This window comes from Scophthalmus maximus, chromosome 19 (genome assembly GCF_022379125.1).
Source record: "Scophthalmus maximus strain ysfricsl-2021 chromosome 19, ASM2237912v1, whole genome shotgun sequence".
NCBI classification, from domain to species: Eukaryota; Metazoa; Chordata; class Actinopteri; order Pleuronectiformes; family Scophthalmidae; genus Scophthalmus; species Scophthalmus maximus.
In genome coordinates, this window is record NC_061533.1 from 11,403,899 (window position 1) to 11,425,000 (window position 21,102).

The 21,102-nt window shown below is 40.8% G+C and overlaps 2 protein-coding genes across 8 annotated transcripts in view; one reads left to right on the plus strand and one right to left on the minus strand.

Annotated features, from left to right (window-relative positions):
- Positions 1-9: 9 nt before the first annotated feature.
- Positions 10-8,259, minus strand: lmbrd2a (LMBR1 domain containing 2a). Of its 6 annotated transcripts, none has more exons than XM_035640876.2 (18): positions 8,136-8,259; positions 7,064-7,281; positions 6,719-6,828; positions 6,169-6,273; positions 5,841-6,008; positions 5,481-5,691; positions 5,194-5,268; positions 4,963-5,055; positions 4,541-4,724; positions 3,746-3,927; positions 3,332-3,465; positions 3,005-3,110; positions 2,816-2,913; positions 2,170-2,273; positions 1,877-1,923; positions 1,626-1,734; positions 1,027-1,120; positions 10-919 (listed from the first exon to the last, which is right to left on the minus strand). In XM_035640876.2, exons 2-18 carry the CDS (start codon positions 7,235-7,237, stop codon positions 853-855), a joined length of 2,061 nt encoding a protein of 686 aa, XP_035496769.2. In that variant the 5' UTR covers positions 7,238-7,281; positions 8,136-8,259; the 3' UTR covers positions 10-852. The 6 variants fall into 6 exon arrangements, with proteins under 6 accessions (XP_035496769.2, XP_035496768.2, XP_035496770.2 ...); XM_035640875.2 differs by having other exon boundaries at positions 8,077-8,239; XM_035640877.2 differs by having other exon boundaries at positions 7,064-7,238; positions 8,077-8,234.
- A 5,273-nt stretch (positions 8,260-13,532) lies between these two features.
- The window catches only part of slc1a3a (solute carrier family 1 member 3a), a 15,521-nt gene continuing 7,951 nt past the window's right edge, over positions 13,533-21,102 (plus strand). The window contains exons 1-4 of one of the 2 annotated variants that reach the window (XM_035640861.2): positions 13,533-13,579; positions 16,577-17,081; positions 17,581-17,888; positions 18,660-18,797. In XM_035640861.2, coding sequence (XP_035496754.1) covers positions 17,705-17,888; positions 18,660-18,797 — 322 coding nt within the window. In that variant the 5' untranslated portion in view covers positions 13,533-13,579; positions 16,577-17,081; positions 17,581-17,704. Of the gene's footprint in view, positions 13,580-16,576; positions 17,082-17,580; positions 17,889-18,659; positions 18,798-21,102 lie in introns of those variants that run through there. The other variant, XM_035640860.2, reaches the window with a different exon arrangement.

Here is a 21,102-nt window from a genome sequence, read left to right on the forward strand (position 1 = left end):
TACACTGTGCATTGTCATAATCTTTGTTTTAAAAATTTTCACATGCATGTTTCAGTGCATTTGTACTTTTACAGTATAAACTCTTTGCCATTTGTCTTAATTTCCAGACAACTACTGTACATGAACACGTTAAGTCATTCATAGTCAATAAAATTGTACACTCCCACGGAAAATAGCTCGTCATAGACTGCATCACATACAAGTCGTGCTGCTTTAGGGTTCTGGGTTCATATTTGCCTGGGCCTCTCAGTGTGGAGTTTGCATTTTCTCCCTGAGCCAGTGTGGATAACTCCAGGTACTCTGGCTTCCTACCACTGTCCAGAGAGATAATGAGATTGTGACTAAATTGCCTTTAAGTGTGAATGTGAGTGGAAATTGTCAATTTGTCTGTAAATGTCAGTCCTGTGATACACTAGCTACCTGTACAGTGTGTACCCGCCTCTCGATCAGTCAGCTAGGATTGGCGGCTGTCCTCCGGTGACCCTCAAAGGATTAACGATATAGACAGTAGATGGATGTATGCTGCACATTCATTGTGCCACTCATCTCTTTCATCCACCAGTCTCATGAAACACAATCCTCGACAGATAGTAACAAAAATGTTTAGCTGTAAAAAAAAAAAAAAAAAAAAGAGAGAATGACAGACACAAAGAGAGAACCGGTATAAAATCATTCATCAGAGTTTTTACTTTGTTCTGTTCCCTACTAATATGAACACATCTCAAATACATTCTTTTCCTCCCTTTGTCCTGAGATATTATCCTTTGCATTTAGACTCAATAAATATAAATGTCCAGTCATGTATGTAATTTCCACCAGGTACTAGGTACTCCACGTCCTCCGTCTACATCGTCAAACATCGTAAAAGATGCCCGTCCCAGAAGGTGACAGAGACTGGTAATGTCCTCTGGTTGATCTACTGTGTCAAACATAGAGAGTCAGTGTAAGTTACATAGAAATCATGTTTAACATTATATGATTGCACTCTAGTAGCACATATGTTACTCAATCTCTATCAAACCATACCTTCTGTTTGGTGAATCTTCATCACTGGAGTTGTCATGCAGCAAGCTTGTCAGTTGCTCGTCTGTCTCTCCATCTCTTCTGGTGAATGTGATAGCTGGGAATGGCAAAGAGCAATATATATATATATATATATATATATATATATATATATATATATATATATATATATATATATATATATAATATTGTAAGCATGTACTTCTTGATCTACAAAATATTAATTTGAACAATAACAAAGAAGGGAGAGTTGTGACATGTCACTGATTTTTGTTTGTTTTTACAATGGCTCTACCTATATGACATTTTAATATAGTAGATAGTAGATGTTTGATAAATTATGTAAGTTACAATGGGAGCATGGGACAGAAAGTGAATGGGTGGTGTAACTTTCAAAGTAGCCCACCCTGACACAGTGTAACACCGTTATCTATCTTGTATGGGTGGGGAACCCTATGGCTAAAATGGTGGTCATTTGGTTTCCTGCACAGGGCAGTCAACAGCCCGACCCTGTTGAAAATCTAGTGTCATCTCAGTTTCAGTAGCTGTGAGCAACAAAAAAAGCAATCTAACTCCATAGTTGCAAGAGTTTTCTTCCCTACCACTTTTCTTGATCCCAGCCACAGGGCTGTTCTGGTTATCCCCTAAATCTGTGTAGCCGGCTCTGCTCCGCCCAGTGGTCTCATGTACTCTATATTGCTCCCTCCAGGCCTGAAACACAAAACAAGACAAACAAATGCACATAAATACTTGTTAAGCACAAACCGGTTGAATCCGTGAGCTAAAAGACTGGCTAGCTTGGCTTCTTTGAAAACTGTGAGACAAATGATTTGATAGAATGAAAATGACTCACCAATCTTCGATTTCCCCCATCTACATCTTTCTGTCTTTTCCTTCTCTCTACAAAGGGACAAATTGTTGAGAACATTATTCAAAGAATGTGCAGCACTTTTTTCCATTGACATTGACGGTGATAATTATGATGATTAAGGGTTTCTAACATTCATCAACTTAATGTGAAATGAGGTGTAATAAATAAGTATACAGCACTAGAGTGAGCCAGTGATATCCTGCTGTTTCGATTCAATTAAAAAAGAGAACAGGAATAGTTGATGTCATGGTAAGGTAAGGTATATATAAAACTACCTCTTCTGATGAGTTCCCTGCCTTCATCCACCAGGTCAGAGGTCAAGTCATCATCAGTAATGTACTGATGGAAGCCCAGGAGGTTCAAACAGCGAGAGCCAAAGCTACAAACACAAGCAAACACTGACCATTACAAAATCATCGATTTAACATGCTTCATTATGTGCAACATGAAAAAGATGATTCAGCTATCAAAGGTTTCTCAGAGCAGAACTGAATTGGTCTTAACAGGCAAACTGATAAATGAGTATAATCGTACTTTTACCAAAGCCTTTTCATTATATCAATAAAGTAGTTTTGCGGACAACCTCTCTTTTTCCTTTGTAATCCTACTTGAAGCATATAGTGAAAAAGGAACATTTTACGAAATAGTATCGCACATTTTCCACCATGTTGACAAAGATAAATCGATGTCGCCACACACATTATCATAGTGTTGATCAGGGGCAAAACACAAACTGTGAAATGGAGCCAAACTTCATCAATTGCCTAAAAACCTTTTGGTATTTGTGTACTGCCATTTATTGTTTCTTTCCAGCCGAGACATTCACTGATTCGAAAATATCTGAAATAAGCTGACGTATGGATTGAGATTGATTAAGCATAGAACAAAATTGTGTTGAGTTGTTGGTGGTTACTGGCTTACTTGTAAAAAGTGGCAAGGCACAGCAGCAAAACCAGCATGGGATAATAGATGTAGAATCCATCAGATATGAAAGATAGCACCCGCATAGAGCCCATGATCTGGCAGAGGGAAAGAAGAAGTTATTGCGTCTCTCCATTTGGTTTAGCACATTTCTGTGTGTGTGTGTGTGTGTGTGTGTGTATAACCCACAGAAGTGTAGGATGTCTGTATTCTGTCCTGGTGCGAGATGGCAGAATCCATGTGAATCAGGCCCAGAAAGTTGAGGCACAAAGGAGGAGTCAGGCGACAAAACAACCTGAGCGGAGAAAATAAAGAGCGTAAGTGTGAGAAGATCAGAATTAATTCTGCTTCCTCTAAAGAAATGGTTGCAGCATGAACAGCACTTTTTAAAAAAAATATATAACTTCAAAAAACAACAGCAGGAGGTAATTATGTCAACATGAGTGTAAGTGAGCAGATTTACTAAGCCAGCAGCTGTTATATAAATATTTTATTCCGTCTTGATGAGCTACATACATGCCGCTGCACTGCAGGCTGTAGGCATCAGTCTGGTGATGTGGCACCAGGTAGAAGTAGTTGAAAACTCGTATCCTGAACACGGTGGAGTAGACGCACACACACAGGAAGAAGATACTAATGAAGCACGCCATCTAGTGAAAAGAAACAAAATAACAGATTGAGAAAGGATGCTGGTTAGCAGGTTTCGCTCAATGCATGTCGTGTAAAGTGAGCATATAATTAATCTAGATTACCAACAATATAATAAAGAGACATTTTGTGAGTTGGTAAAGGCAATGATTCATTTATTTGAACTATTTTATTGAAAAGAGAGAAAGTTAAAGTATAAAGAAGGAATATGTTGGTTTGCATTGCAAGGTTGAGTTTGTTGGGCGTGTATGTTTCCATGTCGCTCCCTGTACACATGCGTACCTCAATACAAATGTAGTTGTATTGTTTTTCAGCCAGCTGAATAAAGACAGCAAAGAGAGAAAGGACAGGGTGTGTGCTGAAGAAGGTGCACTCGGACCAGACTACTGCTGCAGAGAGGAGACACAGGAGCACTGCCAGCAGCCTGTAGAAACCCTGCCGCAAAACACACTCCCAGTACCACTCTGGGAAGGACAAACACACACACACATATGCATAAATACAAACGTTGGAGGAAAATTCAAGCTGGCATTCGAGTTACACAACCCCATGCAATAGGCTTTATAGATGGATTCTGAAGAACTCACAAGCAGAGAAAACTATATCTCCCATGATGTACATGGATACGTGCCCCTTAAAAAATTATTGTTCTATTTGAATAGATACTGAATATTCGTGTTGTTTGTTTTTTTTGGCTGATATGTTACACAAAAACATCACATAGTGTTTCTCTAACATTTGTGTTTCTGACATTCTACTACATCACTTCAACATCAGTGATACTTCAAGTTTTGCAGCTTTATAAAGGCAGTGACACCCACCACACCAATCGTATACACCGACTGTATTGAGGGGATTCTGGGATACATAAAACCTTTGCAAAGCTCTGGTTATACATTAATACATAAAAATACAGTTCAACTACACTGGAGAAAAAAAGTTCTAAAAAAATATAAAACACAGGTCAAAGAAACACTGGCAGGCTAATAAAAGTTATGTCTCAGGAAAAGAAAAATAGTCAATTAGAGTGGCTTTGCCTAGTGAATGTACCTGATCTTTAGAAGTGACTGAACTTACCCAGAGTAGGAGTGTAGATGAACCTACGGATCCAGCTGTGGCTGTGTGCTGAGGGAAAGCTGTGGACAAAGTGTCGGACCGGGCTGCTCTGGCTCTTAGCTGCATCCTCCAGATGAAAAGCCTGGTCTAACAAGACAGACCACTGAACCCGAGTCTGACCATGTCTCTGCACTGCAGAGATCACCTGAAATAAACACACACACACACACACACACACACACACACACACACACACACACACACACACACACACACACACACACACACACACACACACACACACACACACACACACACACACACACACACACACACACACACACACACACACACACACATTCAACAGGAGGCACCTTCAGCACCACGTGCTGCTATATTTATGGATTATTTCTTTCCTTTTTGATGATAAAATTCACAATTACTTTTTTGTGAAGCCCAACTAGTCCACTTTTGGTAGGAAGGACAGAAGAGCTTTCCACGTTTCTTCCCATCTCTTCTTGGTACTCAGGAGGACACTGAAATGAGACAAACAAAGGTTGTCACACAGAACTTCACCGTGCAAGCTGTAAGTGCAATGTTAAATTTTGCATGTAGGCCTAAGAATAAAAGTGTGATTTTTATCTAAGCAACAAATACCATTGTGACTTTCTCACCTTAGTCAAAATGGTGTCCACACACTTCCTGAGAGAGTGGTTGTGCTTGACAGACTCATGGACAGCTGCCACCTCCTGATAATATAAAATATTTTGTTATTTTTTCAGAAAAAATAAAAGGCCAGACATGTCAAAAATGTGAGTGATATGTTGATTTCATTCAATCAATTTTGTCTGGGGGTTTGTTTTTTCGTCATTCGTACAAGGACAATTTTTTTTTAATTAACACATGCGGGAATCTGTTCTCCTATCACTTTCACAGCTCTGAATGGTTTATACAACCTCACCTCCATAACATCTGCTAGGTTCTCCTCAGCTGCTGCCTTCTCAGTAGCCATTTTTGCTGTCTTGAAATAGGTCTTGGCCAGCAGGTAACCATGGGAAGATGAAAGCCAATAAGAACGTGGGATCTCCACCAGACCATAGCCTAACAACAGCACCAGGAGGAAAAGGCCCCAGGTGTTGGCAGCTGTAATACCGATGGTCTGGAGGTCCGCCCTGCACAAGTTGTACAAAGACAGATAATCGGTACACTGGCACAACGCCAGCTTAAAAAACACAACTACAGTGCAACATGAGCTATTTTCTTTCTTTTCTGTTATTCGCTTTGAGGTTAAAATGTGTGATTTAAGGTTCACGTAACTGACCATGTGAGTTTCCACTGTGGGTGAGCAGCCACGTAGATGAGCAGAGAGATGAAGATAAGGAGGTAGGTGCCATAATACACAGCATTTTCAATAAGAGCCGTTTTAATCTTTCCAACCATGGAGAAAGCTCCAGACCGAGCGTAAGACTGCATGAAGGGCAACAGCAGCCTGTGCAGTCAGGAAAAACACGTCAATATACCAAAACAAAATCATCTTTATAATTTATTTTAAAAAAGGTGGAAAACATGTTATAGTTAATGGAGGTTTGAGTGTGTGTGTGTGTGTGTGTGTGTGTGTGTGTGTGTGTGTGTGTGTTTTAGGATCTCACCAAGTAAGAAACTGGGAAGTCCAGTATACAACTCTCCATAACACTGGTAGGACGCCATCTGGGATATAACTCCAAGGCTCCTCGCACACCTCTGTTGCACTATGACTGTAATACAAACGCGCACGCGCACACGCACACGCACGCACACACGCACACACGCACACACACACACACAGGTCTAAATAGGGAAATATTAGGCAGCTCTGGTATATGCTTAACCTAACCAGCTTAACAGAACATTGAAAAGTTTCTTGCATTTTGCTGTCACATCATATGACATCACAACTATAATACAATGTGGTTTATGTGGTTTGAAGCAACTGAATATATGGTGCAAAATCTTCAAATTGACTCACAACACATTCAAATACACGAGAAGCAAGACTGAGCATTAGAAGAACTGTAAATATCTGTAGTTTAGGTTATTACTATCCAGTGATATGTTGCTATGGTGTTGGATGGCCTTGGAACAATCTGCATGAATAGATTGCCTTGACGTGAGCAGACTATAGTCTTGGCACCGTTAAATAAAAATAGAAGTCTAATTTACCTTACAGGTGGATGAAGAGACGAGCTTCCTTCAGTCCAATTGGTGCGTCTCGCTTGACTTACAGGAGTCGGGGGATTCACATTGTCGAGAACACACTGCCTGTAGATGGTCTGAGAGAGGAGCAAAGTTTGCACAGGCAGGTAAACAAACTCAGTGAAGCACAGTACGAAGCCTGTACATCACATGACTACGGTGCAGGTGAGGTGTAAAAAAAACACATGTCACTCATTGAGCTGCGTGTTCTTGAAATATAACATCCACAAGCTAACATCCTTATGATCCAATTTTTATTCTAAGAGAACCAAAGCAACCTCGGTGACAACCGTGACATTTTTTTTGTCCTACCGTGCTGACATCGAGTGGCAGGATGAAGACGATGAGGAAGCAGAGGTACCAGGAGAGCAGCGTCCCGAACAGAACCATCTGCTGCTGCTTCCGCAAATCTCCATAGTGCTGGAGGAGGTAGAGGGCCAAGAAGAAGACGACCACGACCACGACGGCCAGCGCAGCACCGCTCATACTGACGGACGAACAGACGGGCGTCAGGAGCTCATCGTGACAGACTGAAGGGGCGGGAGAGACACAGAGAGAAGGACGAACAGAGGGAGGGAGAAGAAGGGAGCTCATTGGACAAATTGGAGAAACAGTGTGACCAGAACACTCAGGGCAACACACGGGGCGGTTCAACGACGAGGTGAGGTGAGGAGAGAGACGATCAACAGGAGGAGGAGTTGGAGAGAGGGAAGAATGAGGGGGAGACAAAGAATAAGTGAGGCAGGTGTAGAAAAATACCTTCTAAGACTATGAATGATGTAAACTTTACATTACAGCAATTTACAAATCCTTATGTTGCGTTAAAGAAATGTGTTGTTTTTTTTAACAATAACAGAATTTCCGTTGAACAACTCAAATCACTCGTAGAATACTGTTGTTTCTTTTCTCCTCTTGCATTTTAAATACATTGACAACTGTCGAGGACTTTTGACATTTATGAATACAGGCTTCCTGTTTGTGATGATAACCAAGCGTGAACAAAAGACACCGATTCGAACGAGGCAAGGACATCAATAAAGAATAGTAGGCGCCTGGGAAATAGGGGAAAAAAACTGTCAGGGATTTACGAAGGCGAGAATAATACTAATAATAAAATATTGAAATCTAAAGCACTCTGAAACAGTAAAGTGAATACAGATTGTGTTTGTAGAGTTTCTTGAGCAGATTGCTGTTTTATTGTACAGTCGAACTTTCAGTGATGTCAATGCAACTTTGATGATCTGCCTCATAAACAACGGGTGGCGTCGAGCGTCGGGATCGATCCCGACTCGTCCTTTCGTCTGTATCAGTGATCAGATTCTTACCTTCCGAGCTTCTCCTCTCGGACCGAGCTCTTGTGATCCGATGGACCGCGTGAACTCACCGTTCCAGTCACAACGTGTTCGTCAGACGCGGAGCCCGACTAATGTCCACAGCCTCCGAAACAGCGTTGCGTAACAACAAGCGAACACTGTGTTCGCTCTGCGCCGCGCCGCGCGGAACTCTGGGTAATGTAGGCGGGGCCACGGGACAGCGGCGCACCGGGACTCTCCGCGGCATAGTTCGACAATAAATCAGCCAATGTGTTGGCACATTTGAGGAGAGATGGTTAAATATATAGACTACATAACTCATCTATTATTTCTAAATATGTTTAGAAAAAATATAAAATATATAAAATACAATATTTGTGCGTTTGTAAGAATTAAATACTGACCACATGGGGGCAATATAACATGTCATATCTACTCGAAACTTGAATAGTATATAGAGTACATATAGAGGCTGTCATACAGTATGTTGCACATTGACTGGGCTCCATTCCAATATCTGAACTGCATAGTGCCTAAAAAATTAACTATAGCCTGCAACATGAATCTTAGGTAAGCTTGAAAGTCAGTTTGCATCAATCAGTTTGAATATACTGTATATGGTCTGTGATCGGAGGAGGAGGCTGGGATTTGCTGCTTCCCCAGTGACATGATTTTGTGTAGATTATAGAATGATTAAAATAAGGATGAAAGTCATTCATGGTGATACAGTCATCATATCAACAGCCTTTGGTCATGTATTTGATCAGAAAGTGACAATTTATATAGTAATGTCGGTCATTTTATTTAAGTTCCACGTCTCATTCAGATTCACATTGCTGAGTAATTCCAGATCTGAGTCAAACGCAGACACATTAACACATATATAATAAAATCACATTTAAATCAAGTAATTCCAGCTGAATTCATGTCCAGTTGCCAGTACAGGACAAAAACACATTGATTGTGTTGCTTGTTGCACAAGACACATGCTTGTTCTACAGATGAATCAAAGCTCTGGCCACATGTGATACGTACATTCATTTCTTGAAACAAAATAAAGATCATTGATCCTCATGTGCAGTTTATTTCAGGTACACTTTGCGTCGCTTGTATAATTCAGAGTCCAGAATAACAGTGGTACAATACGTATGTTAAACAAATCTCAGTAAATCAGTTTTCATGTGATAAAGTGTTGGTTTTGTATGAAACATTCCTCAGATTAGCATTTACCCTTTTACCAAAGTTGCTGAGGTGTTTCAGTTGCCATCTTTCTTGTCATTCTCAAATGTCCATTCTGCGTTAAAGCCAACTTGAATGTAATGGACTCTACACTTTAGAAATGCCTTGGGCTTTGGGTTTGCCCCCTGTCTATTTTCCTGCCAAGCAGCAAAGTTGAAAAGTGGAAGAAAAACAAAAGAATATAAATAAAATGTAAAAATCCTTTTCAGTTTCGGAGGAAAATCCACACGTATGGGTCATCAGCAAACAGTGGGCCCAGGACGTTAACGCACACAGCTTGGTGTTCCAGTAAGAAATCCATGTGACTCAGCAGATCCAAACACAGATGCTCCACAAGATTCAGACAGATAGACCAGTTTTCCGTTGCTCTGGAGAGTCCCAATGCATCTGTGAAGATTGATCCCAAAATGTCCAGAGATTCTGGCCAGTCGTCCAGAAAATTGTCCATCAGCTCCATTGGTTTTACTCTTATGTTGCTGTCAGTGACGTAGTGCAATCTGTACTCTTACTCTTGCGAGTAGTCAACAGTGTCTATGTTGGTCCGTTTGCAGTCTTCTAGTCACAGTTGCCAGATCAACAGTTGAAACCTGGCAGCATTTGCAGGTGATTAGTGTCCATCTGTCAACCCACATTCTCACCTTAATCCCTCCCTCGCTCTCTCTCTCTCTCCTTTGGATTCATGTAATTCCTTGTCCCAAGAAATTACACTTTTCTAAAGTCATTAGAATTTTTGGTTGAACAGTGATAACCATCCAGTTCAGTAGTTTATTAAGATAGTCTTGCATTAACCAACTCTGTTGGTCATTTTCAGTTGTCACCACTAGATGGAGGTGATGACATCGTCCTTAAACTTATTCAGCATTTCACAGCTTAGCAAGAAAAGGGAAACGAGGAAGGAAGAAGAAATTTATGAAGATATAAAGCAGAATCAAATCTAAGTTTATGTTAATCAGCCATTCGAAACAATATAGCTGAAGTAAAATATAATTTCTTCCAAGACCAGGGTATAAAAAAAGAAAACTAACTTATTAAAAAAATATATATTACAGTATAAATAAACACAGCAAAAGTTATTATCTTCTAACAAAATAGATATCTTACAATACATTGCATAAATAGTTATATTTTACAAATGATCTAAACAGGACTTCATGCAGTCATTGTTCTACTTGTCGTCCATTAGAGCTAAACATTAATCATTCTAAGTTGAACACAGCAGGAAATATGAAAACACGCTGCCTGTTCATCTCAAGGAGGGTTCAGGAATAGAGGGAGATACTCGCTGTTGTCTTCCCTTTTATTATTCTATTGTCATTATTCACTTTAATCTTTGAGTTATAGAGGCATGGTCTTATCTGGAAAAGGTGTCATGTTTTAATCTTTGTGAACCTCAAACACAAAAACTTACAAAACCACGGTCAGGTTTCCAGTCACTCCCACTGGCACTTCAGGGCACAAATTATTTGGGAAACTCAAACCTTGAACCAAACCCTTGTGTTATCTGAAATTAATTATACCACCAGCTTTTTGATATTGACACTGCACCATTCTATTTTGTTTTCTCAAGATAACCACTCAATTTGCTGAGATGGGGCTAATTGTAACTTTATATTTCTGGGTAGCTAAATCTATAATATTATATAATTATTTAAGAGTTTATTTTCTATTCCTAATTTGAATGTGCAGATTGCTAGACTCTGAGATAAGTGTAGTGGAGTAAAAAAGCGCACATCATTTGCTTCCAAAAGGTACATGAAGTATAAAGTAGAAAATGGGATACTCAAACAAAGTACAACCACCTCGAAATTGAACATAAGTATAGCAATCAGGTAATGTTAATGTTTTCGCGATAGAGACTGGCACACGGTGTAGTCTTCCTTGTTCGCATGCATGAGAAGTCTGTTTTCATGGTAACAAGGTAAACTCTGTCTCTTAGCCCAGAAAGCTACAGTTACTGAGTGTCTAGACTTCCTCTGTCTCTTCGACTGCCTTCACTTGCTCTCTTGCCCCCTCAGAGTTCAGCCCTAGTACTGAGATCCATGTGTCTTGCATCTTCTCTTATACCCTCCTCACTGCCTCACTCCCATCACCACCCTCCTTCTCCACATCCACTCGACGAGCCACCGGGGCCACGTCCATGTGTGGCCTCATTCAGATCACTGAGAAACGGTGTGTGAGCAGCCTTGGCTCCCATCGTGCCCATTGAACAACAGCTACGAGCGCGCTGAGACCCCTGGGTTTGAAGTCTGTGACATTTGATCCATGGGAAACCCTTACGCACAATGACGCTGGCGAACAATGTGGCCCCAGTTCTGTTTGTCCCCAGAGGGCCACTGTAGACTGCGGGTCTTATAACCTGTCCTGGATACATCACCCCCCCTGGGAGGGGCCACTCCCATCTGAAACAACCGGCCTGGTACAGGAGCCTGGGTCAATAAGAGACACACACACACTGAGTGGTGCTGATATTCAAATACTGTAACTAAAACAGCTGGATGAAGTGGATGAACTATGAAACCATTAGCATAATTTTCTTCCAAAACAGCTTTATTCAAATGCCTTTTTAATATGATGAGGAATGAACACAACAGGTAATCATTGGTTCCTCTTTTAGCAAGGCTCAAAACAAAACAGGAAGTTCACACTCTTCACATTTTCAATTTTCTCAATCGGACTCTCCACTTTGATCCTTCTACAGCAATAAATGACAAGCAGAATGATGTGACGCCAGCATCTGGCTCCCGGGTTCAACAGTGACTAAACACAGCATCCAACATAAGATCATGTGATTCCACAATACACCCGATTCTGTTTAACACAATTAAGACCAGGCTTCCCAAGTATTTGAGTATGTCTTATGCAATAGCAAAGAAGTTGATTTATGGGTGAGAGAAAGAAAAGTATTCAGTTAAACTTTTAAGAAACTCTAAACTGTTTGTTGTTTGTTAAACCCAACCGATAAGAAAGTAGACAAGAGGACAGATGACGGATGATCTACAGTACGTGATCTACAACTATTCTAGATGTAAGTGTGTCTAAGTAGAATGTGATTATATTTCGTGAAGCTATGCTCTCCGGGGTACTCGATTGCGTCTGAACCGTGGTGACTGTGCTGCAGGTCTGTCCCTTTGGTCTCCCTGGTGATGGTGTGGAAGTCATAGCACAAGGTGGTGTAGAATAGCAGTATGTCCATTGTCCACTCAAAGATGGATCCCAGTGGCAGTGTCGCCCAGCAATAGACCATCCTTTTGTCAACAGCAGTGTTAACTAAAAAGCAGCTGAGCGCACACTGCAGAATCAGGGCCTAACACCTGTATTCTCTCAAATGACCAGCAGGGGGCAACTCCACTGGTGGCAAAAAGAAGTCAAGTTCTGTAGAAGTCTATGAGAAAATGATCCTACTTCTCATTTAATTTCTAACGTCAGTAAACAATGTTGTATAGAGTTTATGGTCTCAATCTCTAGTTTCCAGTCTTCTTCAATACAGCATGATGTTCATTTTGTAAATAATGGTCCCATTTAGAATAAAACAGATGATAAAGCACCGTATGAATTGGGGCGTGGTTACTGTGGGATTGGAACCAGTTCACAAACCAATGGGTGACGTCACGGTGGGTTGCTACTTTCTTTAAGCATAACCATGCATGACTACCTCTGAACAAAGTCCAATGTTGATGTGTGACTTAATTATCTTAATAGGTATATTTGGTAGATTTTATTACCTTTGGACAAAGTAAGTCTGGCTGTTTCAACTTGTATCCATTCTCATGCTAAGCTAATTTAAGTTTTAATCTTCTTATTCAACTCTTGGCAAAAAGGTATAGAAGTTTGTCTCCCAAAATATTAAACTACTCCTTTAAAGTGAAAGACAAACCAACCATGGATTGTGAATGAATTTGAAAACGTGAAAACACGTTGCTGAGTGGAGGGAGACAGAGGCTTTTTGTTCACAAATGGGAGGTAAGTCGCCATGACGAAGAGATTTAGGTCCCCACAATGTGATTAACACAACTACAAACACAAACAAACTCCAAAGGCAACACATGTTCTACTCAGCAGCCATGGCGATATGTCACATCCACCTGTTTCTTCTGTTGTTTCTGTGTGTTTCATGGCAGGACTCCAGAATTTTTTTTTCTCCTTCAATTTACAAGTTCTGCTCTTCAGCCAACCCCATCAGCCAATCCCTTGCTGTGACTGCTGAAGACAAAGGGGCCTGTTGTCTGTTGTTGTTCGTTGGAATAGCTGTGTGATGGATACCATGTGGGTCGCTGCGGTGAGCGTGAGGAATGGTGACGGTCACAATTTACGGCTTGAGTTTTATTGATGAGAAAGCCAGGGATTTGTGTCTTGGTCAGTATTGGAGAAACATACACAGTGTCAAGGAAGGATTCTGCAATACTAATCTGGAAATGGTCTGGATTGTGAAATTCAGTTCCAAAGAAGAATCATTTGATTGTTGAGGGTCAAGGAAGGATTCTGCAATGCTAATCTGGAAATGGTCTGGATTGTGAAATTCAGTTCCAAAGAAGAATCATTTGATTGTTGGCTCTGGTCAAGCATAAACTGTTTTAACATTAGTTATTTCAGACAATCATAAAGAGACTAATATCCTCTGCTGATCAGATCGGATTTTGAATAAAGAGTTAGGTCATAAGTTAATGAACTACTTTCATGGAAAAAAAAATCCTTCTCACTGGATTTTTCCAAAAATAATATTTTTTACTGACGCAGAGGAGAGAGCTGTGAGGTGCTAGTTAACTCTTCACATCATGGGAAAGTGAGTCTGTACTGGGATGTACAGTAAGAAACATCTTACATTTAGCCCTAAACATTTGCAGACAGTAATTACGGCTATATAAGTATAGCTCGTGCTGCATGATGTCAAGGGTGTTTTGTTGCAGTTTTGCCAGGAGGAATGAATGAATTCCCTAACCATAAAAATCTGATTCACTCGGAGTCACATGTAAAGAGAAGTTCATACATTAGAGCACTGTGGTCAAAGTAGTGTGTCAGTGAATGGATGTAAATACCAGAGCTAGTTTTCTGAAACATTACTCTGTTGTCAAGTGAATGAGATTATCACATTGATTATATCCTGTAGAATAATGACATCATCTTATATAATAATATAAAATGCAACTGTATAAGTGAATTGTGGTCCAGAATTAAAGCACCAGTCTTTGAAAAAGATTGTTGTTCTGATATTTATGTCCAGCTTCTTTTTTTAATCAGTGTCTTCTCTTCCAAATAAGTGTTATAACACCAATGATGTGGTGGGATTTGCAGCCCTGACAAGAGAGCCACAGACGGTGATAGTCGGTCTGTGCCAGTGAGCCAGTGAATCAGTCTAACGTCTGAAGTGTTGAGAGAAGCCGTTTGTTGTTTCAGGGGCCCGGGGGATGATCATAACAGGAGGAAGATGATAACACAATACAGATTGGCGCTCCCTGCAATTCAGACATTAATTGTCTGTTTGTTCAAAGCTAATGATGGTTATTGGAGAATCTCAGAGGTAAAGATGACACCAACACCATGTCACCAACAACTCTGAGCTTCTCTTTGTTGCTCTATTATATTGTGAACAATAACTGCATGTATGGATCTTGATGAAGAGAGAATATTTGGAGAATATTCCAGCTGTTGACTCTAACAGCTGTATTTAGTATTTGGTCAAAAAATTAACTACTGGACAAATTGAAACTTGCTTTTGGATGAAAAAGTTAAGCGCTCAGGTTATGACAAGTCACTGTAAAGGGGATATTGAATATTTATACCCATTCATTAAATAGTTGAAAAGATATTTCCACACGAGGAAATGCTGAGGGAATTGTCCAAGTAATTAGGATTCACCCTCTGGGGCCCATGAATGTTAATGTAAATCCATCCAATAATATTCTGAATGAAAGTGGTGTACCAATCAACCAACACTGTTGTCCCTGGAAAGTCACTTGGAATCATAAACGTTCATGCATATGATTTAAAATAAAAAGGTGTGCAGCTAACTGATTTTTACAGTCGACCATGTGTGAGACAGCAAAGGTCATGAGCAATCAAGGCTGGGGTTTCCAGTGATGGGACATAAAGAGATGGGATGTACATCAAGAGCTTCAGTGTAAGTTTGGTTCAGTCAGCGGGTCTTTAATTCTGTCGTGATCAGAGGAGTAAGAATCACATAATCAACTCTGTCTCCAAACAGACATTTACTAACAACATCATACAGACCTTTACTACTTATTAATACATTTAGTATGCTCTACAAATTTGCTTATTTGAATAATTAAATCCAGAAATGGCAGATTTCCACCCATATTGAAATAATCTGTAGCTCTTATCTCCACTTCCCAGCAAAATAAAACAAAAGAAAATCTAAAACTACAACTCCCGATGGTTATTCAAACTCTAGGTAAACTCTGTGTTTTGCCTTTTTGAGAAAACTCTCAGTTAGACTCACGCAGCTTCTGTTAAAATGTCCAGTACTACGTCTTTAAAAAAATATGTTGGCAGGGTTATTCTTGAAAATTCCTCTGCTTTTGACTATTAAACAAGAAACACCCCAGAGTCAGAGAGGTTTGTGTGTGTGTGTGTGTGTGTGTGTGTGTGTGTGTGTGAGAGAGAGAGAGAAAAGAGGGGGGTTAAAACATTTCTATACATCTCTGCCAAACATGGATTCTCTTGGTATGAGTCAGAAAGGATGCCTTCATCTCTGCCTCTCTCATTTACTCTCACACACATTCATTTCACACACACACACACACACACACACACACACACACACACACAGACACTTCCTTTTCTGTGACTTCCCAAATCTCGCTGCCAGACTCGGGCACCTTCGTCCTTGGAACTGGAACTCTTATTTTCGATCCACTGCACCGTTCTAATGCGTTAGTAGTTGTTATCTTTTTATTGCAAAAATAAAGCTAACCATCAGCATCACATTCAGCTTGTTTCCAAGAAAATGTTCAGACTTAGTCGGCACAGGTTGTTACTTTCACAGCCAAAATGTAGGAGCACCAGCTGCACCACTGGCACTTGGTAAATATTTACCTGCTGTGTTTAGTTTAATAATCTAAAAAAGGATGGAAAAGTGGACTTTGTATGGTGTGAATGTGTAACGTGCTGAAATGCTGCAAAATAAGGTGCAGTGCGATTGATGGATGAGTTAGCCTGTTAGAGATGTACCAGAACAAATGTGTGAATGGGTAATCTGCTTTCATATTTTTCTGATGGATGGAGAACTTTAGTTTGTCTGTTGACTCACTCTCCACAGGAATCCCCAATCCGGCTGAATTTATCAAGCGTGAAAAACCATTTGAAAGGAAGGCCTAGAAGAACAGAGGAAACAAGAAGGTCCTTTCTCTTTTCCCTGCTTGGAAAGCTCATTATTCCTCAAGCTCCCCTCTGTCTGAGAAGCACTCCCCCTCCTCTACCTTACTTCACTCTTTTAGTCTCCGCCTAACCTCTCCACAAGCCCACACTGTGAGTGACTAACACTAGTTTTTCTTTCACTATGGCACCGCCTCCCTTCTCTCACTGGCCCCCTTATTCCCTCATCCTCGTCACTGCTCCCTCCTTTCCTTTCTCCTCCCCTCTCCTCTATCTCTCCTCGTTCTCTTCATTGCTGGTTGCTCACACCAGCCAGCACACAGCCAAAGAGCTCCTGTGTCCCGCTCACACTGAGCGCGCTTTAAACCACAACTTAACCCTGAAAAAACCCCAAACAACAACAAAAACAGAGACCGTACTCCAAAGGAAGTTATTGCTCAAGTCTTAAGGTACAGAAACAACTTCTATTTCAGTAGTTTACCATTAAATATGTCTACAAATGCATTTTAACGTTTGACCGGCAACCGTATCTGTGTGTGTCTGCATGTGTGGGAGTGTGATTCAGTGTCAGCATGACCATTAGACCAGAACTGTACACGTGTAGTTACTTGAGTTTATGTTTGCACGACTTCAAATGTGGAAACACAGGAATAAATTGGTTCTTTGACAGACAAGTTGAAGTATATTAGTTCTTATAGTGAATCATTTCAGGAATTTGCATGATTATTACTAAATATTTTCTACACATGAGAGACATAATCTATCAAAGAGAAGACATTTATTATTTAATCCACTTTGTATGTGCCTCATATTGGCTTTTCAACTGATCGTTTGATTTGGGAGATACACAACATTTACAAAACTTTATTATCTGACCAAACTAGGAGCCTGAAAATATTCCTATTCAAATATATACATCTAACCCAAATGTCCTTCCCTCTCAATCAGGCAACGTGGGAGCCTCGAACCAAAGGACAGGTGTGACAGAGAGAGAGCAGAACAAGTAACAAGTGGATTCGCGGCACCATTGTTCCCAGCGCGGTTTAGTGGAGTTCACTTTCCTGCAGAAGCTATGACTCAGAGCAATGGGGAGAACCCACAGAGGACCCGGAGCGGTCTGCATCGGATCCGGGATGGGATCCAGTCGCGATCTCTGCTCGCTAGGAAGAGAGTGGAGAACATCACAAAGGATGATGTGAAGGGATTCTTCATGAGAAATGCCTTTGTGATATTAACCGTTGTAGCCGTTATTATTGGTAAGTGGGAACACATACTGTTGACACTGTTCAGACAACTACAATCTTATAGTTTAGCTTGTTTTGTTGACTTAAAACTAGAGATTACTGGAGACTTTGTTCCTGTCCATCTATCACCACGTCGCCCCAACCACTATTCAAAATTACAACAGATTTTCTGCTTTGCTTGAATGATCCATCAATCTGGCGTGACCAGCAGCCCTATAGCAGGACGGAAGAAGGGGAAGAATAGAAGCAAATGCACCAGATGAGAGAACAGAGGAAACTCAGACGAACTTAGGAGACTGGCCCTTTATCTGACCCTGTAGCTGACCTTTGCCCTGTTGCCATTAACCTCTGAGTCTTTCTCAGTAGCAAGTGAGCCTGGCCCACACACCATCTGCACATCTGCAGCCCTGCTAGAGTTACACCATGCCATGGCAGACTCATTTAATTGATTGTTAAATTCAGGATATTCTTCACGAGGGCAGCCACCTGGGCCTTCATCACAACTTTTCACAATCAAATCAAATTTGAAAAATGACTGCAGCAGAAGCGATGGTGATCATTGCAATATCATTGATAATCTGAAGACATTGAACAGCATTTTGAAATGGATCAATATCACCCTGGTATTGACATTCAATCATAAATATGCTACATTTGCAAGTGATGTGATTAAATTCGACAAGAGGTGTCAAATCTTTTAAGGTTTGAGTCGTGACACACACAAAAAGAAGCTTAAAATGTACTAATATATTTTTGACCTGTGACATCTGATCCTTACTGCAGGTATACTGTTGGGATTTGCTCTGCGACCTTATAAAATGTCTTACCGCGAAGTGAAGTTCTTCTCTTTTCCTGGGGAACTGCTGATGAGAATGCTTCAGATGCTGGTGCTGCCCCTGCTGGTTTCCAGTCTCATCACAGGTATGGACACCAAAACTGCACAGCTTTGCATTCATTTATTTAGTAAATTCAACTCTTATTGTTGTTTTTAGGTTTTGTTTTATTTTTAATCTTGCTGTTTGTTTATATTGGCTATACACCTTAACACAGAAACAGTAAGAGATTAATAGATACAGATTTCTTTACATATGCTTTCAACTTTTTGCAGGGCCCGAGTCCTGTCACCCACATAAGCTGATATATGTCTATCAGATGAATTCACCAAGTATAAAAGATGAACTAATAAGACTGACAATGTTGTAGACACCTAAGGCGTATGTACTGCACTCACACATGGTTGGAACATCAAATGAAGTTCTCAGTTATCATTGGCTTTCTTTTAGTTAAAAAGTAACTCAGATATCTAAAATAAGCACACGGCTCCAGCCTGTGTGACGTGGTTTTGTTCTAAATTTACATCAAACAACTTTTCTCACCGCACACGGCACTCTTATGAATCTCCTGCTATCACAAACCCCCCAACATTTTCTCTTGTGCTCAGCATGGCTCCACAAATTTCTGTCCACATTTGAAAGCCACTGAAGAAATAGCCCCCTACCACACAAAATTCCATCCACCCCTTGTGCCCTCATACTGAATCTCCACCAGCCTGAACGCGAAGGTGCGAGTTACGTATTTTGTAGGTATGGCGTGTGTTTTCTGTGTGAAACGTACACACCGGTGACAGTAATGTTTGTTGTTACGAGGCTTCTCTGACCAACACGTACCTCACGAGTGGCAGACTGAGTTATTTGTTCAGCTGACGCAGTTTGTTGATTTGGGCCCAGTGGTGTACAGGGTTAGGTTAACGTCATGAGCAAGATACAGAGAGATAGAGAGAGATGTCTTTTGAACTCACATTGCTGGTTTCAATCATATGCTCGGGCCCTGTTGTGATGGTCTTGATCTTAACAACATTAGCAAAGCAGTCCCAACTTTTTTTTGGGGGGGGGGGGGTTAATTGAGTAAATAATTCAGAATTTGTGGACTGGATTACTTTGAAGTTCCAGTACACATTTGGGCCTATGCTTCAGAAAAACACAACATATGACTCTAATCCATGGATGTAGAGTTCATTTGTCAGCATTTGTACGGTTCTTTGACCCAGTCAGACACACAGGGATGTTTTCTCCCTTTGGCAAAGGCCTCTATGTTTGCTACTATGGAGAGTTATGAAACGTGAATTTCCCTTGTCAATCACTGCTCAGCAGCAGTGATTGACAAGGGACACACTGAGACCAGATGTCCTGCCGCTGGGCAGTGAGTGACAGGGCAGGAGGCCAGTCTCCGGAGGGGATGATAGAGACACATTGTCCGATAATAACCTACTTTGTGCTGCAGCAGGGCGTAACATCAGCATCCTCTGACATCATGTCACACGACCACAGCTACAACGTGGAAATCAACAAAGAGGTTCTGCATCCAATTCATCCAGCACGCAGCTCCTCTCTCGCTCTCTCTTTCGTGTGTTTATGTAAGTGTGTGTGTGTGTGTGTGTGTGTGTGTGTGCCATTTCATTCTGATGAAGTCAACTACTACTACTATTAGGACATTTATCACACTTTATATTCCTGCTGCTACTTCAAAATTTTGTTTTATCCATCCTCCAGAAAGAGACTTAAATCAATTCATTGCTTCTTTTCAATCAAACACGTGGCCGCTGTGCAAACCGACGTGTCACGCTAACCTAGAGTGATTTGTGCCACTTTGTGAAATGGCCTTTCTCAGTTCAAAGAAACTTGCCTATGAATTTGGATACTGTCTAAAAGCGAGACTGAATTGGGAATCAAAATGTCTGAGAACGTTCAGAGGGACCCTGGCATGTAGGCAAAAAGGGAAACCAGTCCAGTGGACAGACAGACAGACTGGAATGGAAGATCAAGGATAATGATAAATGTCCTTGAGAAAGAGCAGTGAACTGTGGGTTGCTCATTGATTTTCTTCATCCATAACCACATCTGTTTCACATGTGCTCACTCACATATCCACTCTAAACTAACACGTCAATGTTTGTCTTCTTAAAAAAAGAATCCACCTTGTGTTCAGAAATTTCATTATGAGAGCTGAGAGTCCACCGTAGAGTATTTATAGAGCCCAAGAGGGGCTGGGCAGGAAGAGGGGATGAGGGCAGTAAAAAGAGGAAAAGGAGGATGATGACAGAGGAGGTTGTTGTAAGCGGAACTTGAATTTAGGAGGGGGAGGGAGTCAGGTGGAAGACCTGCACAAGGAATAAAAATAACATACATGTCATAAACAACACATTTGATGTGGGTTTGTTAAATAAAGG